The sequence below is a fragment of the Betta splendens genome, chromosome 19, assembly GCF_900634795.4.
Source record: "Betta splendens chromosome 19, fBetSpl5.4, whole genome shotgun sequence".
Classification (NCBI taxonomy): domain Eukaryota; kingdom Metazoa; phylum Chordata; class Actinopteri; order Anabantiformes; family Osphronemidae; genus Betta; species Betta splendens.
Genome location: NC_040898.2, coordinates 15,503,431 through 15,525,449, shown reverse-complemented (window position 1 = coordinate 15,525,449; position 22,019 = coordinate 15,503,431). Strand labels below are relative to the sequence as shown.

The window sequence follows — 22,019 nt, the reverse complement described above, 5'->3', positions numbered from 1 at the left end:
CTCGTGGTGTTTATAGACAATCTGCATTTTCCCCTTCAGGTCAAGCATTTTGCGTGAGTGTTCAAACACCCTTGTGTGTCTCCATATTCATCTGTTTACAGCTTGTGTCCTATGACAGTTTGACTAAAGGTCATGTGTCTGTTAGTGCTTTAAAACATGGACAATGTGTGGTGGAGGGAAGCGTTTGTGTTGAGGAACCAGGGGTCCTCCAGTGGGTCGCTTATAAATATGGAGTAAAGAAACAACACAAGGTCTTTTTTGGGATCTCTACAAGACATATTCAGATTCCAGCCGACTGTAATGGTGAGACAAACAACCTGTTCAGCTTTGACCTTTGACTCCAAACTAGAATTGCTCACTTTTCTGCCTCTCTGTCTTGTAGAGCTGCACCTCTATGAAGGCTTCATTGGTCAGGAGGCGAACACTTGGCATGATGGCCTTCATTTCTGGAGAAAACCCAAAGGTGAGGAGCTGTCGGACGTCTGGCAGGCGTCAGCCAGAACTCTGTTGGACAGAATCTTCCAGAAATGGACCCCGTCGGACCAAGAGAGCACCAAGAGCCTCTGTGAGAACCTGCAGGCTTTTATTTGGAGTTTGGGTTCTACACATCAAAGGGTGGTATACAGAGACGAGTCAGGACCTCCCTGTGTCAAGGTTGGTTCTGTACATGCACATTACTACTGTACATTTACTTCTGGTGTCTCACCGTACAAACCTTCTCTTATTTACAGACACTTGAGCTGATTTCACAGACTTTGGTCCAGATGCTAAAAGAGGAGCCCACGGAAAATACCCCTGAAGGCTGCAGGAACATCAACCCTCTAGTTCTGGGTCTGTCCATTTTCACGGTGACCAGACAATGTGAAGTCAACCTGGGAGTGACCGGCTGGGCCCAGCTGTGTCTGCTGGTGTCCTCTGAGGCCGCGATGGACCAGAACAACCTGGACGCGTTGTCCGGGTCCTTCCACAGTGCGCAACAGTACGTTTACATCAACGGGTTGGAGCTGGAGGTTTCCAGTGGCTCCCAGTCTAATGTCCAACCCACTTGTGTGTTTCCCTCCCTCAGTACTGTGCTGGGTCTGATGAACTGTTGCGTTCAGAACTTGGTGTCGGAGCTGGTCCTGCTCGTTCCTCTGCTCTTTGGGCTCAGGCAGCCAGGAGCCGACGCAATGAAAGTGGGTCCAACCGTTGAGGAAGAGAACTGGTCAGGACTGAGCGGTGTCAATTTCACCCGCTTCAGAGAGCGTATCGAGTCCCTGTCTGATAAAAGAAAGTGAGTGATAAAAGAACCAAAGCTTTCTTTCATTTCCTGAAATCGTCTTATCGTCTTATTAACTGTGTGGTGCAGGAAGATGCTGAGTTTGGTCCAGTCTCACCTGTCGCGGGCGAAAGCCTCGCCTCTGGTTCTGATGGGCTGGTTAGCCCTGCTTGCCTTTGAGGATCTCCCTGGGTTTTCAGAGCTGACAGGAATAGGAGCAGAACATCTGATCCAGAGTCTGCTGTACAGACTCAGAGCACGCGGAGAGTCACGGAATTCAACCCAACACCAGGAGGATGTCAAGGTGAAGAACTACACATTTATTAACCGTTCTCCTTAGAACGGCCACATGTGTCTCACGCTTGTTTCTGTGCTTCACACTCAGGAAGCCTTGAGCCATTTACTGGAGCAGGTGCACAAAGAGAGCGACAGGTAAGTGAAGCAGGAACACGGCTCGTGTCTCATCAGGCTTCCCTCACTGCGCTGTGTTTGCAGCATGATTGAGTCTGGGAGCATCAAAGCCGCCTTCATGAGCAGCCTCAGTGTGTTGGAGAGCACGTGCAGAGGTGTGCGACTGGTCCAGTGCTACCAGCCGGCGGTTCTGTCCTACCAGCTGGTGCTGAGACTGGCTGAGACGTTCCATGCCTCACTGATGAAGCAGGTATAATCTGTGTTATGCACACCCTTATTCCCTGAGGTCACTTACCTGCATGTCCGTGTCTGCTGTGTGTTAGCTCAGTGAGGACGGCTGCGAGAGCTCAAAGCAGCAGCTCCTGGCGTCGCTGCAGGCCGTGCAGCAGGCCGTCAGCGGGTGGAGGGACCACCTGCTGCAGAAGCCTCTTCTGACGGCCTGGTCCCTCAGCTACCCAAAGGAAGTCCAGGTGCACGAAGGCTTGTATTTATTATCCACTGACAGCACATGAGCTGTCGCCTCTGAAATAACACCTGTCCAATCATTAGATGTGGGATGCGCTGATCAAGGTGAAATGCTCTGTTGGGGAGTTTTCCTCTGGCTGGAAGCTGTGCATCAAGAAAGATCTGCAGGAAAGGATTTCCAAGGTCAGTGTCTGAGCAGCGATTATGGTGAAGTAGATGGACGTTGTCTTTTTACATGGCAGCTGCACCTCCTTGTAGTTGTCTGCGGAGGACAGAGTGTTGGTCTGCTGCCTTGAGTCCCCGTTGGCGGCCATTAGAGGAAGCCATGAGGTGGTACAGGCGTGTTTCCATGACCTGTGTCAGGCGGCAGTGCGCTCCATATGCCAGGTGTGTGAGCTACAGCCTTCATCGGTGTTTGCAGCTGGGCCTCTCTGACGCCTGTGTTCACCTCAGAGACGACTGGAGGGGGACCTGATGCGGCGCCTCAGCTCCAAGGTCAGACCCATCCCTGATGTCGTCCTGTCTGCTGTTGTGGTGGAGTCAGCTGCTCGATTCGCTGACGAGTCTGTGGTCCAGCTGCTCCATCCACAGTCTGCCGTGAACCACCTACTGTCTGAGTGTAAATCATTAGCTTTTTATTGAAGTAGTTTGTGTGATTTATTCTGGTTGCTTCTTGTTAATGTTTTATCCTTTTGGCCCAGGTGAGTGGAGGTCGGTCCGGGTGGATGACTCCGCAGGGCAGGTGGTCCAGCGCTGCGTGGTTGCAGTCCAGTCTCTGGTGGAGTCTCTCCTTCAAGGACACGTACTCGTGGGACAACTGCAGGACTGCCTGAAATACAAAGAGCAGTTCAGCAGACTTCATCAGCAGTGTATGAGCCTTTAAAAAGAGCCTCCACGTCTGCCAAACATGTCATGCAGCAGGAAACTAATGGGTTGGACTGTGTCTTCCACAGACAAGAAAAATACCAAATCTGAGACGGTTCCTGTAGACGGAGATGCGCTTCTGGCTCAGAGAGAGAAGGATCTGAACACCTTCCTGCTGCGTAAACAGCAGATTGAGACTCTGATGAAGATGATTGCAAAGGTTGCAGAAAGCTTCACAGGTTAGTGTCTCTAGTAACTGAGGTAAGATACGCTTGAGCTTTGTAACCAGATCATGTGGTTCTTGTTTTACCAGTTCCTGAGATGTCAACTATGGAGCAGCAGCACAAACTAGACCTGCAGACTGTGAGACTGAACCAACTGGTTCTGGTTCAGCCCTTTGATGCTAAGGGGGAGTTGAAGACGACGGGGCCTCCCCAGGTTCTTTGGTTCAACGCCAGCATGAACGTCTTGAAAATGGCCAATGAAATGCACAGACTGCACCACAGCAACCTGATTCTGTCCTGGTGGGTCAAGAGAGCAGCATCACTGACTTCAGCAGGGCAGCCAGTGACACTGAAGCAGATCTATGACCACATGTGGGATTCGTTGATGACCGAATTCTTTGAGCTCGGTGTCAGCATTGCAAAAGCAAACATCACTTTAAAGCAGCTTGATGATGTTTTGGAGGAGGCTGGTGACCCAGGCGATGGGCAGCTAATGGAAAAGGAGCTGAGTCTGATGTCAGAGATGTTCTTGGAGAAAGGAAGGTTCAAACCAGAGGAGAACTGGGTGGAGCTGAGGCTCCGTCAGATCCAGGAGTATCAGCAGCTCTATAAGGCGGCCGCCGCAGCCCGCGTGATTCTGAAAATCAGTGACAAAATGAAACTTACTGGGAGCTTTCGAGAAATAGAGACACTCCGCCAACTGGTAAGACTCTGTTATGCAAGTGTCCAAAATCGGTTCAGACTTCAGTTTAAGCATCTTTAAAAACACACACAAAGCTTTTGTAGCACATTCTCCATATCATAGATTATTATAAGTGTGCTGTGTCAGCTGAATTAATTTGTTCTGGTCATGTTAACAGGTTGACTGTTCTATAACCCTTGTATTTTGGCAGAGTTGTTGTCTAAGGAATGTCTGGGATAGACTCCTCTAACATGTGAAAACGTATGTGCATTGCTCACAGGAGGATGCGTCCTTCAAAGACAGGAGCCTGCGTTCTCTGAGTGATGACCTGTTTCATGCCAAGCAGCTCATGTCCTCCATCACCAAGCAGCAAACTGCCTGTCTGGAACAGTTCCTCAAGAGCCAACCTCTGGTCAACTGGGTCCAAGCCAACCTCAAAAGTAAAGAGAACATCTCCACAATCACACAACAGTGTAAACACTGTGTTTGTTCGCTTACTGTCCTGGTCTCCTGACAGATATGAGCGATGTGAAGGTCTACGTCGAACTGGCTTCTATATCAGCCGGCGAGAACGACAAGGAGATCGACCAGGTGGCCTGTTTCCACGACGCTGTCATGGGCTACGCCCCCCTGCTGTACTCCCTCGCCCCCGGAGTCGGCTTCGAGGGCTTCATGAAGTGTGCTGGGCAGGTGTGGGACACGCTGAGCAGAGACGAGAAGCTGCCAGATAAACTGGTAGGAGCTCCTGTCTACTTGTTGGCATACGTGAACGCCCTGTGGCTTTACTGCCAGCGAGACTGTGAAGCACTGGATCTTGTCTTCCAGCGAGACTCTACCACGCTGCTGAGCTGGCTGAGAGCACTGAAGGAGACCCACGGCTCTGTGGAGCAGTCCTCCCTGTCGCTGGCTGCCTCCCTTAATGCTCACGGGGTTTATCACATAGGATGGTCTGATAAAAACATAGAGAAGGTAAACAGGCCCGAATGCAGGTCCATTATAACATTAGGAGAATTGTTGTCTTTCATTCTCTTGTTTTGTAGCGATGTCTGCGAAACATGGTGCAGGTCACAGTGAAAAGAGGCAAAGAGGAGAAAAGCTACAGGCTGGAAGAGCTGCTGGAGCTACAGAACAAACTCATGCTCATGTCGTCCAAAGGGGAGCACGGCAGAGAGCAGGTCACCCGCTTCACAGAGGTCAGTGCTGCCACTGATACAGTGCTTGGCCTTAGGGACGTCATGGTAGAACTCTCTGGCTGCAGTAAATCACGTAGATAAACCTGTCAATCAAAAGCCAAGGGCCGTAAACATGCCTATTACTTTGAAGCTTCTCCATATGTTGTGCAGGTTTTTGAAGGAATCCAGAGAGTTGCCACCGTTCTTCTCCACATGCAAACATCTGGCAACATGCTGTTCAGAGCCTGGAAGGCGGAGGTCCAGTGCTGTCCACAGCAGCAGCCCAGCATCCAGGTCACCTTCTTGTCCCTGAGGGGGAAGGCGATGCTGTACCACGGAGAGGTGGCAGAGCAACTGCGGAGCCTGGCCCACTCCATGGAGAGCTGCCAGAGCAAGTGGCGTTCCTTCATCAGTCACATGCGCTCCAAGTTCAGTTTGCTGAACCTCTACACGTCAGAGCAGATGGTGTCTCTGTGCCACTGGATACACAAGGTCTGTCACGACCAGGCATCTGTTCCTCAACAGTTATGGCATTTACTTTTTCCTGTAAAGCCGCTCTGCAGTCTGGCCGACATCAGAGCCGCATTCAATAAGGCAAATGTGGCAGTAAAGCAAGATGAAGAGGAAGATATAGAGTCTGATGATGAAGATAAACATGGAAATGGTTCAGTGGATACGATGGCAGATTCCATGGAAGAGGTTCATGATCTGATGGAGTTTTCCTCTGAGGATGAAGGAAGTGATGCCTTGAAGGTTTATGACACGAGGAAATGTAACAACGACACTCTTGAAACCCTCTGGAGACAGTTTAAGAAAGACATGCCACACTACTTAACGGAGTGCTTGGACATCTGCACTTTGGCCCATTTCCTCTCATGCCTCTCTGACATGAACCAGCAGCACATGATCAGGAACCTCCCACCAGTCCTTCAGAAAGGAAAACCAAATCTGGTCCTTTGTCCTGCAGCAGAGGTTTTTACCACCGTTTTGTCCTTCTACATGAAAAGTCCAGAGCAGCCTTTGCCATCTGTTGATGAGGTTCTAGTTTGCAGAGAGGAGACCTCAGAGGAGGAGGTAGAGATCTTTCTCCGCCGAGCTCTGGCTCCGAGCCAGAACTGTCAGAAAATCTACTCTCTGGTCAGTCCAGGTCTGCTGGGATATGATGTCAGTGTGGCCTTGGGGGACACCTTCGAGGTCCTGGAGAGAAGTGCCAACCCGCACTATCGCCTGGTCATAGTCAGTCCACTTGTGCACCAGCATAGATACGTGCCCTCTTTCTTCAGCAGTGACAAAGTGCAGGTCGGTGAGAACCTGACAGCAGAGACTGCCAGGAAATATCTACATCACCACTTCACTCAACACACACTCTCACCTGACCACGTGACACTGGTGTCTCCAGCTCAGCTCTCAGTCTGGATGGTGTCGTCCATGCGCCCTGCGGTCGGTAAGAACCGGCCTCACTGCAAAACAAATGGTACAAATAGCAGCTTTAGACTGATCAAATGCTTTTTTATCACCAGGTAAATCTCTTTATGTGGATCGTCTGTTTAAGAAGTTCCAACAGAAATGTCCCAGAGCCAAACACATTAGGATTAAACTGATTGAGCCAAGCATTGATGTGGACTCTTTGGTTACGAAGCTGTTGGAGAAACTTGCACCTTTGAGAGAGCAGGACCCAGTTCTGCTGCACATCGACACTGCTGGAGTAAGTAGAAAGCACGTACTACCATACACGCCTCATTTGTTGTTGCTTCTTTTAAGTTTTTGTTGTTTAACTCTTCTGACCAGGTTCGTACAGGTCTGGAGGAGCTCTTGTTTCATTTGGTAGTGTTGGGCTGTGTGAGTGACAGTCACGGCCTGTTGTGGAGAAGAAATGCAGCACATGTGATCACAGTTGAGCTGCTAAAAATAAAAACTACTTCTCAGGCAAAAGAGGTAAAAGTGTTTTTGCGGATCTTAACCCTTAACTGCCAGAAGCTTTAAATTGTGGACTTGTGAATATGTTTGAAATTCCAATCACAGTTTTTTGTATATTGAGTGTCCTCTTTCTGTAAAGCTTAAAAATGCCTTTTTGCTGTTTGGTTTCCACACAGACGGGGCTTGGACTGCTTGACATCCTCCCTACCATCCACTGTAGGTCTCCAAAGGAGGTAAATGAGCTAATATGCCATCAAGGGATGTCAACAAAACAGACCCTTGATCCACTCATGGATGAGCAAGAGTTTTGCAGTGAGGCCATACAAAGACCCTATCAATATTTAAAACGCTATAGAAATGGAGACAATCTGGATCGTTTTAAGTACGAGGAAGGCTCCCGAATGGGGGATCCCATGGACTGTGTCAGTCATTTCCTTTCATACTGTGGAATGCAAGATCCGACCTGGGCTGAATTGAAGAACTTTTCCTGGTTTCTCAATGTGCAGCTGAAGGACTGTGAAAACTGGATTTTCTGCGATCCAGATTTTCTGGCCGACCAGTTGCCTGGATTTAAAGGATTCATTGTAAAGTTCATGATTCTAATGGCAAAAGATTTTGCCTCACCATCTCTAAACACATCGGATCAAAGCCCTGTGCTTCACGTTGAAAGCAGTTCAGAGAATGACCTTCTGGCCTGTCTGACCATACGTAAGCATTGGGAAAACGAGTCTCATCCATATCTTTTCTTTAATCACGATCGATTCTCAATGTGCTTCCTTGGTTTCAATGTGAAGACAGATGGTCGAAACATCCTCAATGCAGTTGACCCTCACAGCAGCAGAATCCTTATAAGAAATGTTATGTCACAAGAACTTTATGAAGGGTTGGTACGACAGAGAATCTCTCTGACTGAGGACTTTAATCATCTGCCACGGGCTGACAAAATCAAAAAGATTGCATGTGTGGTTGGTGCATTTGACGGAATGGAGGGAAGAGGATTTGATCCGGACCCCACATATGAGATCACTGCTGACAATGTGATGAAGATGTTAGCAATACACATGAGATTCCGGTGTGGCATTCCTGTCGTCATCATGGGAGAGACTGGCTGTGGGAAAACCAGATTAGTCCGTTTCCTCTGTGCTCTGCAGAGGCAGGGAAGACCAATAGAGAACATGGTGCTTGTTAAAGTGCATGGTGGAACTACAGCTGAAATGATATACAGAAAGGTGAGGGAGGCAGCGATCCTTGCTGAAAACAACCGCACAATGCACAACCTCGACACTATTTTGTTCCTAGACGAAGCCAACACCTCAGAGGCCATTTTTGCAATCAAGGAAATCATGTGTGACCAGTCAGTCAAAGGAGAACCTTTAAAAGCAGACAGCGGCTTGAAGATAATAGCTGCTTGCAATCCTTACAGGAAGCACTCAGCTGAGATGGTTGAGCGCTTGGAACGCGCAGGACTGGGATACAGAGTGAAGGCCGATGACACAGAAGACCGTTTGGGCAGGGTACCGCTGAGGCAGCTGGTGTACAGGGTTCACCCTCTGCCTCCGAGCATGGCTTCCTTGGTCTGGGATTTTGGCCAGCTGAGTGACTCAACTGAACTTTCCTACATTAAACAGATTGTCCAGAAAAAAATTTCTGACCAGTGTCTGCATTGGATTTGCAGAGACATCATTTCAGATGTGCTGGCAGCCTCCCAGAAATATATGCGAAGGCGGAAAGATGAATGTAGTTTTGTGAGTCTCAGAGATGTAGAAAGGTCTCTGAAGGTGCTGGTTTGGTTTTACCAGCATAGTGAGATTTTTTTTACCAACTGCCTTTCGCTCAGTGAAGCTCACAAAACACTGAAGTGCTTGATTCTTGCAGTTGGAGTCTGCTACTACCCATCTCTGGTTGCCAAAGAGGACTACCTCCGTGTCATTTGTGAGTATTTTCCAGAACCACTGGACTCTCCAAAAGCACTGCAGGAAGAGATTTCATCCTGTCAAGACTTCTTCCTTCGTAACATACAGACAAGAGAGACCATAGCCAAAAATGTTGCCCTCAAAGAGAACGTGTTTCTCATGGTGGTTTGCATTGAGCTCAGAATCCCCCTCTTTCTGGTAGGCAAGCCCGGAAGCTCTAAGTCACTTGCTAAGACGGTGGTTGCTGATGCCATGCAAGGCCAGAACTCCCACTGTGACCTATTCAAGCATCTGAAACAAGTTCACATGGTCTCATTCCAGTGTAGCCCTCACTCAAGTCCTGATGGCATCATAGGGACATTCAGGAACTGTGCCAGATTTCAGAAGGACAAAAACATGGATGAGTATGTGTCAGTGGTGGTACTTGATGAGATTGGACTGGCAGAGGATTCTCCTCAGATGCCCCTGAAAACCCTTCATCCCCTCTTGGAGGATGGTTGCATTGACAATGAAAAGCCAGACCCACACATGAAGGTTGGTTTTGTTGGTATCTCCAACTGGGCCCTTGACCCAGCAAAGATGAACAGGGGAATATTTGTCTCCAGATGGGATCCAAGTGAGAACGAACTTGTGGAAACTGCTAATGGTATTTGTTCATCCTCCAACCAAATTCTCCTGAAAATTAAACACCTCTTCCCCTCTTTGGCAAAGGCCTTCCTGAGCATCTGTAATAAGACCTCAACAAATCAGTTTTTTGGTCTAAGGGATTATTACAGCCTGGTCAAAATGCTCTTTGCTGTAGTCAGATCCACACAACAGGAACCAGATGCTGGACAGTTGGTAGAAGCCATACTGCGTAACTTCAGTGGGCAGCCAGAAGGTTTTGATCCTATCGAATCATTCCAAGAAGTTTTTCAAAACCTTACAGACATTCCCAGACCAAATACATTGCAAATGGTGAAGAAGAACCTTGATCCTGACAGCAGTCAGGAAAGCCGTTACCTCCTTTTGCTGACCACAAACAATGCAGCCCTCCATATACTTCAGCAACAAATGTTTTCCAATGGAGACTCCACACCTGAAATAGTCTTTGGCTCAGGATTCCCAAAGGATCAGGAATATGCCCAAATTTGCCGTAATGTCAACCGGGTAAAGACCTGTATGGAGACTGGGCACACTGTCATCCTCCTCAACATGCAAAATCTCTACGAAAGCCTGTATGATGCCTTGAACCAGTACTACGTTTACCTGAGCCAGCAACAGTATGTGGATCTAGGTCTTGGCTCCCACAGAGTCAAATGTCGTGTGCATGCAAAGTTCAGGCTGGTGGTAGTGGAGGACCAGAAGAAGGTCTATGAGCGCTTTCCTGTGCCGCTCATCAACAGGCTTGAAAAGCATAGAGTGGACAGGAGTACTGACCTGGAACCCTGGCAGCTCAGGGTTCTTCACAAGCTGAGAGACTGGGTGAAGGAATTCTCAGGGAAGACCATAGAGGATTTCAAGCTGTCTGATATTTTCATTGGCTTCCATGGTGATGCCTGTGCCAGTGCTCTGTTGCAAGCTCTGGAAAGGAGAGCAGACAGATTAGGAGAAAATCTAAAAAGACATCAACCGGAAAGTGATCTTGCCCCAGTGGAAGACGACCAAGGGCCAAATCAAACACTTGAGTTTGTTTCTAATGAACAAAAAGAAGTCCCCAACCAGGAAGTAGTAGACATGGAAATAGATAACAACAAGGAAGAAATCATATCAGTGGAAAAGACTGATGGCAAAATCACTGAGGTTTTTGATAGTGAAAACAATCAGATCTCTGAAAAAGAAGAGATGATGGAAACAGAAAACAGTGTCGGGTCCAATGAAGAAAACAAGGAGGAAAAAGTCTTCAATTCAGCCAAAGCTCTCTTGCTAAACTGTGCCACTCCCGATGCTGTACTGAGGCTGAAGTATTCAGATTTGTCCAACCAGGAGAAGGAGACACTCCAGAGAACATACTTCCAACACCAGCATCACCACTCACTCAGGGACTTCCTGGAAGACTTTGTGAGCGGCCATGAGGCTTCCAGCAGGTTTCTAGAGGTCGGCCACAGCCGCGGTGTCAATATTCTTTTTTTCACCTCTTCTACCTTGTAATTTTACTTTGGTTATGCACAGATAACCACCTTCTCCAGCTTGTTGACCCGAGCAGATGTCAAGGTTGTGGCCCATGCTCTGGGACTGCATACAGACCAGACCCTCCTGCTCTCACTCCATCAGTTTGACACTCAGGTCTCTTTTTACAACAAGATACGGTAAGAACTAATAAATGACTCATGTCCAGCTGTGTGTATTTGTTGTCTCTTCATTTTTCTGCTATCCCTCCTTCTCTGCCAGGAGCTTCCTCCAAAATGCTGGGCACTCTCTTCACTCTCTCCTGTTAATCCAGATGGACCTTGAGGAATCAGACTGCAGTGATGAGCTCATAGCTTCAGCAAAGTATGATCACATGTTCACAGGCTTGTTGACGCGTCTGACTGTAATCTGCATCTGACGTTTCCGGCTTTGGCTTGTGTTTATGATACAGATATTGCACCATGAATTACTTGATGTCACTGGTGGATCAGACCTGTTGTGTGATCTTCATTGTGAAAGCTTCTAGGATCTCGAGTCAGTCTCAATACATTGGTTTCCAGGGAGGTATGAAGTGGCATATGATTCTTGATGCACTGCAGTTACAATCCGACTGTCAGTGTCATCAGTCATCATTGTCTTTTGCATCAAAGGTGTCTGGCACTCGGTTCACATCGATGACCTGAAGGATTCAGAGGACATGAGTCTGAACCTGTACGGCTTCTGTGGAACGCTGATCAGCAGCTTACTCAACCCTGCAGCCTCAGGTACAAATGGACATCTTCTTGGTGTGTCTACATTATGAAACATGAAAAATATAAACAATATTCTTTTATTGTGTTATTCTTGACCTTTACTAGAGAATGATGAACATCATGAACCTGCTAAGGTAAGAAAATATGCCTTAAATGATTTAATGTGTATGCTTACTGCTTAGATGAAGTTATGTTGCTTGCAGACGGATAGAGCCCATCTTCACAGCCTGTCCCTAGTGAAGTCCTGCATCCAAAAAGCTGTGGGTTTGCTGAGGGACCCCGATGGGCTGACGCCACGAAGCCTGCATCGAGTGCACATCCTTCTGGCTCTTCTGCGAACGACTCAAAACCACACAAGAGGCAAATATGGAAGTCTAGTGTTCGTCCATTTGCTACTGTTGTATGTCTGAAGGTTTGTTCTGAAGTGTGACCTTTATTGCAGGTGACTTTCAGAAGGTGTTGCTGAGCCGATTGGCCGAGGTCTTGGCACAGAGAGAGGGAAGGATGGGCTCTCCCAAAGAGTGGGTGAGCATAGAAGCCAGGAAGCGCCAGGCTCTGCAGGAGGGCGGGACTCTGAGGTACAACATCTGTTATTTACTTGAGCTTCTTAGTTACTTCGCTTGATACCACGATGATGGTGATCGTCAGCATTGAGCTGCAGTAATCACTGTGTCACCTGTATCCTCTCATGGCTGTGCTCCTCGGGCAGACACACCTTATGGCGCTGTCTTCAGTCCACCGTGACGCCGCTCTTAGCCAGCATGTTGGAGGTGATGGACCGGTACGCTAACATGGACCTGCTCTGTGATGAAAGGCTCAGCCCAGGGCTGAAAAGGTTGTGGTTGGACATTTTGGCAGATTCACAGATTTTAGACCTAACACCTCCCCAGAAGTCAAGGTATTAAACAAACCTCCTCTGCATTGTTCCTGCTGTGATTTAAATCAACAAAAGCATTAATTACCTGGATTCTTGTCCTCTCTAGTGAGTCAGACCAGGAAGTGCTGGTGCAGCACTACTTCCTGTTGGACGGAGAACAACAGGGCTGCGCTGCCCCGTTCAGCTGGCTCGTCAAACTGCATCTCGAAAAGCTGTGGGAGCAATCAGAGTTCATGCCAAGTATGTTCCAGTCTAACAGAGTTCTGAAGAGTTCTACACTGTACAGGGGCAGTGCTGTGACTGCTGGTGCTGGTATCAATGTGAAAGTGTTTTCTTTGGCTTGACTTTGTTTCTTAGCCACCAAAGAGGATGGCTCAACCAGGATCCTTCAGTTTGTGAGCGCCTTCAACCACAGCAGGCTGGGCAGTCATCTGCAGAAGCTCTCAGCCAGGGAGCAGTTGGAGTACGGACACCTCTACCTGCCAGACTTCCTGCTGCTTTCGCTGAAGATCGAGTCAAAGGACGAGCTGAGGGTACAGATACAGTCACACAGTGTGAGTCAGGAACAGCTGCACATTCCCAACCTTCCTCGTTTGCTGCAGGTGTTCACCAGAGCCGTGCTGGGATGCGTCTCTGAGCTCCAGGCGTCCATGGGCGTTCGTCCTGACCTCTCTCCTGCCTGGATAGTGGCTGCCGCCAAGCATTTTGTCCCTCGACTGGACACCCTTAGCCACATATTGGTGCTGCAGGCCGACCTGGCAACCACAGTTTGTCAGCAGGGTTCAAAGAGGGAGCCTCAAGAAATGGTGAGAAGAAACTCCTTGGACTCCTGAAAACGTCTACCCTGACACTGCGATTGTTGACGCTGTGGTTTGTTCTCGGCAGGTTGAGGACATTTTAGCTCTTGGTGTCTGTGTTGAGGAAACCCAACTTCTGGCTGTGAATGGTCTCAAAGAGTGTGAGAGCTTTGTGAGCAGGGTGGAGCTTCTGCAGCCGTGTCTGGACAGAGCGCGTGGACAGCGGTACGACGCGCTCTGCAGCGCCGCCTGCCTGCAGCAGCTGGACTCCATCAGGTGAGTCGACACAGAAGACCGCTGAAGGGCTGTTCGCTGGGTCGCTTAACCTCACTCCGTCTGTCAGGTCCATGTGGAGTGGGATGCTGGTGGTGGCGTCGTTCGTCCAACACGTCCTTTTAAAAGTCCAACACAATGAGAGGTTGATGGAACTGTTTCTCAAACACTGCAACCTTCATCGGAGCGTACGTAAAATCACGTCAGGATGTGATGATTAGGAGAAAACGCCTCACCGGTAACATTTCACTTCAGGAAACTGTAAAATATGTTTTAATGTCCCAACAGCTGATGCAGGAGTCACCTGATCTGAGGAGCGTGGAGACGCTGCAGCAGCTGATCCGCATCCTCAACTCTTTCCATGACGAGTGTATTAGCAGGGACCTTAGGTCAGACAAGTACATTTATGCAGAACCAGGCAGATGTACACGTTAATACATCTGCTGATGCTGGTTCCTTCCTAGGTTTGGGATTCTCTGTGCGGTTTGCCTGTTCGAGCTCAAAGAGCCGTGCGCCCTGCCCTGCCAGCACGTCTTCTGTCTCTCCTGCCTCCAGCGCTGCATCCAGACAAGGCGTTCATGCCCCAGATGCAGAACAGACCTGCTGCCGGACTTCCAGCCAGCAGTCAGTCGCACCATCGAGTGAGTCATGGAAGAATCACATATGCAAGAGTTACAGACCTGGGGGGCAGTAAACTGTCTGTGACGTCATGTGTTGATCTCCAGTAGTTCTTTATCGTAGCAGCTGCTTCACTTTGCTCTTTGTGGATCAGGGCAGCACTAGAACAACAGGGAGCCATCAGGTCCTGCTGTAACGCCTTCTTCCTGGAGGTGGTGTCCAGGTTCTGTTTGTCCGAAGGGCAGAAGCCCAGAGAGGAAGTGGTGGAGCTTCTCTTCTCGTTGGTCGTCTCTGCTAATGGTAAATGGTATAATATAATAATAATAATAATAATATATAATAATGGTATAATTCAGGTTTGTAGCTAGACACCATGTGGTGCTGATTGTTCCTCCTCGGATTCCTGGTGCAGGGGATGTGTACCGGACCAGGGAGCTCACTCCCTTCCTGCAGTGTGTGGACAACAGTCCCGTGGTGAGATCAGTGCTGCCGAAGCTGCTGCTGCAATACAGGTACGAAGAAGCTGCATGTGGCGCGATGGAAGGCTCCGACAGCAAACGTCCGCGACACAGAAAGATGCTCCATACTGGAACACGTTGGTTAACGGTTGTGCACGCTTCAGCTTTGACCAGGCAAAGGCTCACATTCAGACCTACCTCAAGAACCTGGAGGAGAATCTTCTGGACCCAGAGGACCTTACTGAACTCTACCTGCTGTTTGTCAGCTGCTTCCAGGTACACGGCTTCGGCTCTGGTGGCAGATTTTGCTTTGGCTCAGCTTTTCTTTTTGTTTTGCATGTTTTAATAATCTTATTTCCTTTTCTGTCTGTTTTAAACAAAAGGTTTTACTGCTGAAACTCAGTGCATCAGATTTAGTTGATTCACTAATTACTTACATTTAGTGAATCAATGCAGGTCAGAAAGAATGTCCAGAGGTCATGATTCGACCCAGATTTGTTTTCCCAGGACTGTCTGCTTGGCACAGAAGTGAAAGAAGGACAGAGAGCTGAAGTCCAAAGACAAGCAGAAATCAGCTTTCTGAGCCGGACAGCCAGAAAACACAGTCCGGACAGACAAGAAGAACCAGCAGAGTTCCTGCTCAGCACAGCCCAGCTGAGGATCTGCCTGAGCAGAGGTGCCCAGCTGCTCAACGCCACGGCCCGAGGTCTGGGTCGAGCTGTGATGGAACAGGACCAAAGCCTCATGTTCAGTGTACAGGCACAGATGATGACGTGAAGGTTGTTTTTCTACAGGCACAAGTGGAGGTGAGTCGGTGGAGCAGTACCTGCGTCAGGTGAGAGCCGTGTGTGAGTACGGTGGGAATGACTGGTACCGGGTTTACCTGCTGCGAGCCCTCCACCGATGCTCCAGTATGGACTTGGTTCTGTCGCTGGCGAACAGTCCAGCCTGCAGATGGGTTTTCCCTGCAGAGCTGCTTCGGTTGCAGGTACACACTGTGTTTCAAACATCAGTCCTGTTGGTGTGATGATATTGCTTTGAATGAAAATGCTCTCTTTCCTCAGAGGATGGTTTCGACCACTGTGGACACGTTCCTGTGCTGCGGCACCTCCTACCGAGCGACGAGAGACGCTCTGTGCCAGGTTCTGTCTGAAAATGGATGCGACAGCTTCGTGGCTCATCTGCAGGTCAGAGGGAAGCTTCAGTCATGATTGGACGCCACACCAACAGGCCAGAGTCTGTTGGCAGACTGTGTTGTATGTGTAGATGACCACCAGAGGGCGGCGCCACTGGTTAAATGTTTAGTTTTGGTTTATTACTACTACGCAGGTCCAGTTGTAACTACTGGATGCTACATATTACAAACAGAGATTTTAGAAATGAAGACCTTTAATGTTTTAGTTAAACATCATCTCCATCGTTTCCCCTCAGACGCTGAGAGGTAGTCACACCAGCCTGGTGGCCCTGGCTCTGTTCAGACACATCACCTGCCGCTACAGGTCCCCTGACGCCAACATGCATCCCTCCCCGCAGGTCCACGCAACACAGTCTTACCATGACCTTCTTGTTATTGTTGTGTTATGTTATTAAGATTCATTGAGTTAACTTTTGTCTTTGTCGTGTACAAACTTACAGGAGATAAGTAAACTGGAAAACATCCTAACGCACGTCAGACCGACGGAGTTCAGGGAGTTCTGCTCTTCGCTTCTGGCCAATCAGATTGGTGGACTGGGCTCACGCCTCCACATCAGCACCAACCTCCCTGCTCAGAGGCAGACCCTCCTGGAGCTGCTGGTCCATCTGGGCTCTGTGCTTCTCAGTGGGAGCTCTCTGCTGGTTTGTCTGCACCCGATCGCCTCCCAGCCCCAGAACGTCACAGTAAGACTCTGCTTATGCTCGAAAACCTCCAGTTCAATCAGTCACGCTGCATGTTCTCTTTCCCGATCTACTTTAAAGATCAAATACCTAGGAAGTAATCAGAATATTCCCAATAAATGTGGTTCATTCTGTGAAACCTTGTTTACCTCCAGAACTTTCTTCCAACAATGCCGGACGATCACACGAGTGAAGTCAGACAGTGGTTGGCTGGAGAGAGAGCACTGATGTACCGTGAGTGCTCACGAGGCTTCATTATGAAAACAGCAGTTGGATGCAGTGTCATGTCCTTTTCTTTCTTTTTAGACTGTGCCAATGGGCATCCATGCATTGTTGGAGAGGTTTGCACCTTTCATCTTTATCAGAAATCATCATCACAAATCACAAGCACAACTATTATTAAAGTGATGTGTCCTCTGGTTGTGTATTTTTACAGTGTGGTAAACCAATGGAAACCTCAACATGTCCAGAGTGTGGCATTAAAATTGGTGGAAACAACCATAGATCAGTTCCGGGCTTCACTCCGCGAGCAGTCTACAGGTATTAATCACTGTCTGAGCAACTCAGAGTGAGTGACGTCTCACTCAGTTACTGCATGACCTTCATTTAACCTTCTCAGTGATCAGACGCGAACCGGACACATTCTGGGGGGGGCTACTCAGAGGGCCGAGGCCCCTGAGAGGCAGCTGACGATGGCTCAGTCCTGCATCCTGAGGCTGCTGACGCATCTCACCCTGCTCCAAGGCGCGATAAGAGATCAGGAAGTGAGGCTCACTTGAATCAGCATTAGTCTAATCAGCTGGGTTAATTTGGGGTTTTTGACAGCTGTGGTCTATTTATTTGTAGGGAGTTGGTGGCATGATTCACCCAAGGCCGCTCGACATCTTTAGCTTCCTGTGGAACCATCTTGAAAAGGACATGAGTGTGCTGGGTGACACGTTGGATCAGAACATGGACAACACGGCGGTTACTGTTCATCTGGTTCTGAACGCCAGCACAAATCAGACTTCAGGTGCTTCTCTAAAGATCCACCTGCTTCTACCCTTAATGTAAAAAAGCATGATGCTAATTCTGCTAAACGTTGGTCAAGGCCCCCGCGGTGCAGCTCCCGATCTGTCCTCCAGACACGGACGGCTGCAGTGGGAGAAGCTCGTCTGTGCTTCTGCCATCGACCCAGTGCTTCACGTAAGAACCAGGGTGTTTCAGAACTATTTACCTCTTTGCTTGTCTGCATGATGTAGAACCTCTTCTTTCCAGGATTTAAAGAGGAACCTGTGTGAAGCTCAGGCCAGGATCAGCAGCGATCATGGACTTGCTGGAAGCCCCCTGAGGAGTGTTCTCTTTGGGGATCCTGGGAAGATGCTGTCCCTCCCCTGCAATAGATCCACCGATCGCTCCTCCTTCTGGACTCTCCCTGAGATCATGACAGTGGAGCGATTCTCTCATTTGGTGGGAGAGTCCAAGGGACACGACTCGTTCCCTCTGCTCATGATATTCCTTAAGAAGGTACCAGTCCTCATCATCAGGTCCATCATAAACACCTACATCTACACTGATGATTGAGTAAGATTATTTATAGTAGATTATTTGAGAATTAATGTACATACAGGGTTAATGTTAAGAAGATAAATCTGGTTTTGGGTTTGAATGTTGAATTTGCTGTGTTTCCCTCAGATTCATTGTGTGAGACAGTTACCTCACCTCCCTGAGCTGGTGGCTCTACAGTCAGACCTGCTGAGGGCGTTTCCTCGTGCAACAGCATCAGCCTGTCAGACGATTGCTCAGATGTTGCAGCAGATACAGGAAGGTGAATCAAAAGCAAATGTACTGTATGTGAATGTTGAAGCGCAACCAGAAACAATCCACAAACATCATGTCATGTGTCAGGATGTCAGAAGAAGATGCTGCTCGAGAGAGTGGAGAGATTCATCAAAGTGTGGAACAGCCTCAGAGCAGAGATGGCAAACAACTGTGAGCATCTCAGGTTCAGATTTATCTCTATCTATAAGGATAAGGAACCGTTCTGTAAAGTCATCAGTTTTGTCCGTTGCTGTGCTTCCCTTCCTTTGTGTGTGTGAGCAGCAGCAGAGCTGGGTGTGGATGTGAAACTGTGTGAGAAGGAGGTGACAGCCGAGAGCACTGGAGAGTTCCTCACACCGAACCGACACGGACCCGGGTCGTGCCTCCAAACTCTGCTGCGCTTTCTGTTGGAGACCCACAACAGCCTGGTGCGAGCAGCCAGGAGCGTGAGCCACCGGGAGGACAGGTGGGTGCTGCTCAGCGCCGCTGTGGTTGGCCTGCTGTGTCCCACAGGCATGAGGAACGGCTGTGTTATGTCCTCAGTGATCACAGCGTTCTGTTGGAGCGCGTCTCAGAAACCCAGCTGACGCTGTGCCACCCGGAGAGAGAGCTGCTCCCTTTGGTTTTGGCAAACTGCCACTACACCCTGAAGAAGGGCGGCGAGACGGACACCAGCTATGACCTGTCCGGGATCCAAACGCAGCTATGCCGCTGCTTCCTGGCTGGAAAACCCCTCATCCAGGAGGTAGAAACCAAAACTAATCACACAATTGCATGCAGATGTGCAGAAGCACCAGGCGTTCTGCTAATCAGCACTGTCCTGCTCGGCCGCAACTAGGACACGTCGAGGTTCCTCACCACACACTCGCAGGATTTCTCTGTGGTTCTGTCTGAGGTCAGGGGAAAGATCTGTCAGGTGAGACCTTTAATGGGCTACGGTGCCAAAGTTTTTATCTGGAACGGACTAACTCCAGCCAAAGAATGTTCACAGCAGTTTTCGGTGCAGGATTTTGAGAGGCCACTTTGTTGGAGGTCAGATTCCTTCCTTCACACTGACGGTGTCTCTGTCTGCACCACAGGAACCGCTGAAGGGCTCAGTGAGCAGCGCCATGAGAACCGTGCTGCGCTCATACGCAGACGTTTGCGATGCCGTGTTTGTGGTGGAGATCGGCCTCCGCTTTCTTGGAAAGACGGGTGGGGATCCTCAGGCTCCGCTCCTGTCTTTCCTCGCTGATTCTCTGCAGATGGGGCCGCAGGTTTCCAGCACTGTGGCCAAGGTAAAGACCTTCATGCCCATAGCTGCTGATGCACTGCACCGCTGCTGAGTAAAAGGTCTGATATCTTCAAAATCAGTGCATGATTGCAACAATGATTTTGCAATATTCACAACCTAAATACAGTTTTAAAAATGAGCTGTGATGAGCTTTGTGCACTGTTCAGCTTAGTTTATTTATATGAAGCCAATTTACAGCAAACGTTATTTCAAGACACTTTGCACACTAGGTTTAAGACTTTACACAGCACTGCATTATAAGATCCAACAGTGGAGCCCGGTTCGGCCCGAGCAACCATCTGCCTCGACCGGTTGGGCCGAGGGAGAATAACTACAGGACACAAACGATTAGCTCCATGAGAAAAGACGGTTTAGGAAATAGTTCTGACACAAACACTGCTGTTATCTTTAAAAACATCAAACTTGTCTGTTGTGTTGTCATCTCAGAGTCTTGGCGAAAGCAAACTGCTGCACAGCGTTTTCACCTGGCAACTACTGACTTGTTGGAAATCTGAGCTAATGCTAAACAGAAAGCAGGTAAGTATCAATAAAATCCTATGCCAGGATTCTTTCAGTTTAATTGGTAGTTCCTGTTTGTGCAGCGCTTATGTTTCCTAGTTTTCCTAAAATTAGTATTTTGTGTTTCCAGCCCTGCTGTGGTTATTTTGTTCTGTACTTTGTTTTGAATTTTTGTTAAATTGTTCCACTAGTTTCTGTAACACATTTGAAACCACCCACCCAGTTGTCATCTCATGACCCCTGGCTGCCAGTGATTGACCTCCAGCACCAGTGTGCTGTCTGACAGCAGGGCATCCGGAGTGGGGCCTTAATAAAACAGAGCTTGGGGAACTTAGTCTCACTGTAGTTTTAAATATACATCACATGCCAAAAAACAGCTGATTTCATATCTGAATTCTGGTCATGTCTCAGGATCCTTTTCAGGAACTACCATCTAAGTTCCAGCAGAAGCTGTCGGAGGAGGACAGGAAGAGGCTGAAGGTTTTCCTCGCTGCCACAGACACTGAGAGCTTTTGTTTAGAGCTACATGAAATTCTGCTGCTGAAGACGTGCAATGCAGATGAGAGCTACCAACCACACTGGGAGTAAGTGCCATTTGTGTAGTAAAATCCCAGCCAGTGTCCCATTTGTGAGTCAGCATGAAAAAACTCTTCCAAAGACTGGTGCTTTACAATTTACCCGAAGGGTGTAACAAGTGAGCCTAGTGTCGGTTTAACAAAACCACCCAAGGCTGAAGGAATCTATTGATTCTAGGCAGCTTTAATCAGAATAAGTGTGGAGGTCTCACCCAGGGACGTCCTCTGGGATTTAGAGCCTTTTGACCTCCTCCAGGCAGCCATCTGTCAGGGGAAAGGACACAGGTCGCTCAATGGAAGCAGCAGCTGGGCAGGGAAGTGAATGGGAATGCTTGTGGTGACAACAAAAGATGCAGTGCTAACAGTTGTTCTCTCCACTCCCTGCTGCCTCCAGCATCAGGTCCACCGTGGAGGTCCATTTGGAGCAGAAGGGCCTCCCACCTCTGCTGGAGCTCGAGTCACTGCCGGAGGAGATCACACTGGGACAAGGCGCTGATGTGTGGAGGGCCACCGTGGCATTTAAAAGGCGATAGTAGTAGTAAGCTGTTTTAAAAGTGAATGACTGTCATTCATTTAAACTAATATCATGTTTTATTATACATGCATGGATTATTACACATGTATAAAAGAACACTGGCCTGCTTAAAAATATTAAACTGACTGGAGAGTCCACCACTGTGGGACTATTAAAGGTTTTCTTATTCTTATTTTTAACCAAAATGACCATGAAGTGTTTCAGAATCACCATAAACAGACACATAATGACCATGGGGACATACAAAATGATTTTGATGATAGAAAATGAGCACAAAACGAATGTTATTATTTTTGAACGTATTTAGCCTGAGTGCCCAGCAATTAAAGAGTGGGCTTCTGTTTACTTAGAAAGTGTCAGCTATTACTCATGATAATTAACAGCCAGATGATTGAAGATTTGTCTTTTAAATGTTTGAGATTAGAACGGTCTTAATTATTAAATGTTCAGCAGTACTTTATTGACTTTGTTATCTTCAACCTGTCTATAATGTATCAAAAAATAATTTAATAAAGCCACTGGGAATTTAAGGTTTTTCAATTGCTGATAACTTGGAAAGATGCTGCGTCCTTTTGCAAAGTCAACCAAACCACTGATTTGGCCACTGATCTAGAAATCCGCCCCGTGGACGGACATTCGCTCTTAGCCAATC

At 48.3% G+C, this 22,019-nt stretch overlaps 1 protein-coding gene across 1 annotated transcript; it reads left to right on the top strand.

The window, feature by feature from the left end:
* The first annotated feature begins 764 nt into the window (after positions 1-764).
* rnf213b (ring finger protein 213b) lies at positions 765-21,901 on the top strand. Its single transcript, XM_029135229.3, has 59 exons — positions 765-979; positions 1,067-1,273; positions 1,349-1,562; positions 1,644-1,690; positions 1,754-1,919; positions 1,993-2,139; positions 2,219-2,317; positions 2,393-2,521; positions 2,588-2,753; positions 2,836-3,003; positions 3,088-3,237; positions 3,312-3,925; positions 4,185-4,344; positions 4,422-4,639; positions 4,730-4,873; positions 4,945-5,097; positions 5,248-6,520; positions 6,597-6,781; positions 6,865-7,011; positions 7,170-10,982; positions 11,058-11,194; positions 11,277-11,378; positions 11,467-11,579; positions 11,666-11,779; positions 11,873-11,901; positions 11,971-12,127; positions 12,210-12,345; positions 12,477-12,665; positions 12,751-12,884; positions 13,002-13,177; positions 13,247-13,450; positions 13,530-13,717; positions 13,785-13,902; positions 14,003-14,103; positions 14,179-14,355; positions 14,487-14,632; positions 14,745-14,844; positions 14,955-15,066; positions 15,298-15,496; positions 15,585-15,778; positions 15,855-15,977; positions 16,222-16,323; positions 16,426-16,668; positions 16,821-16,899; positions 16,972-17,006; positions 17,102-17,205; positions 17,285-17,429; positions 17,512-17,677; positions 17,756-17,850; positions 17,923-18,171; positions 18,340-18,472; positions 18,553-18,636; positions 18,748-18,931; positions 19,009-19,210; positions 19,304-19,381; positions 19,545-19,742; positions 20,186-20,275; positions 20,669-20,841; positions 21,227-21,901. The coding sequence occupies exons 1-59, from the start codon at positions 765-767 to the stop codon at positions 21,363-21,365; spliced, it is 13,863 nt and encodes a 4,620-aa protein (XP_028991062.2). The 3' UTR covers positions 21,366-21,901.
* The last annotated feature ends 118 nt before the right edge of the window (positions 21,902-22,019 follow it).

What these genes read in the sequence shown, in the direction of transcription:
- rnf213b (XM_029135229.3), top strand. Translation starts at nt 765, where the DNA reads ATGCTAAAAGAGGAGCCCACGGAAAATACCCCTGAAGGCTGCAGGAAC. An exon ending in GCGCGATAAGAGATCAGGAA is followed by an intron (nt 17,430 to 17,511) that starts GTGAGGCTCACT and finishes ATTTATTTGTAG; the next exon opens with GGAGTTGGTGGCATGATTCA. An exon ending in GAAAACCCCTCATCCAGGAG is followed by an intron (nt 19,211 to 19,303) that starts GTAGAAACCAAA and finishes GGCCGCAACTAG; the next exon opens with GACACGTCGAGGTTCCTCAC.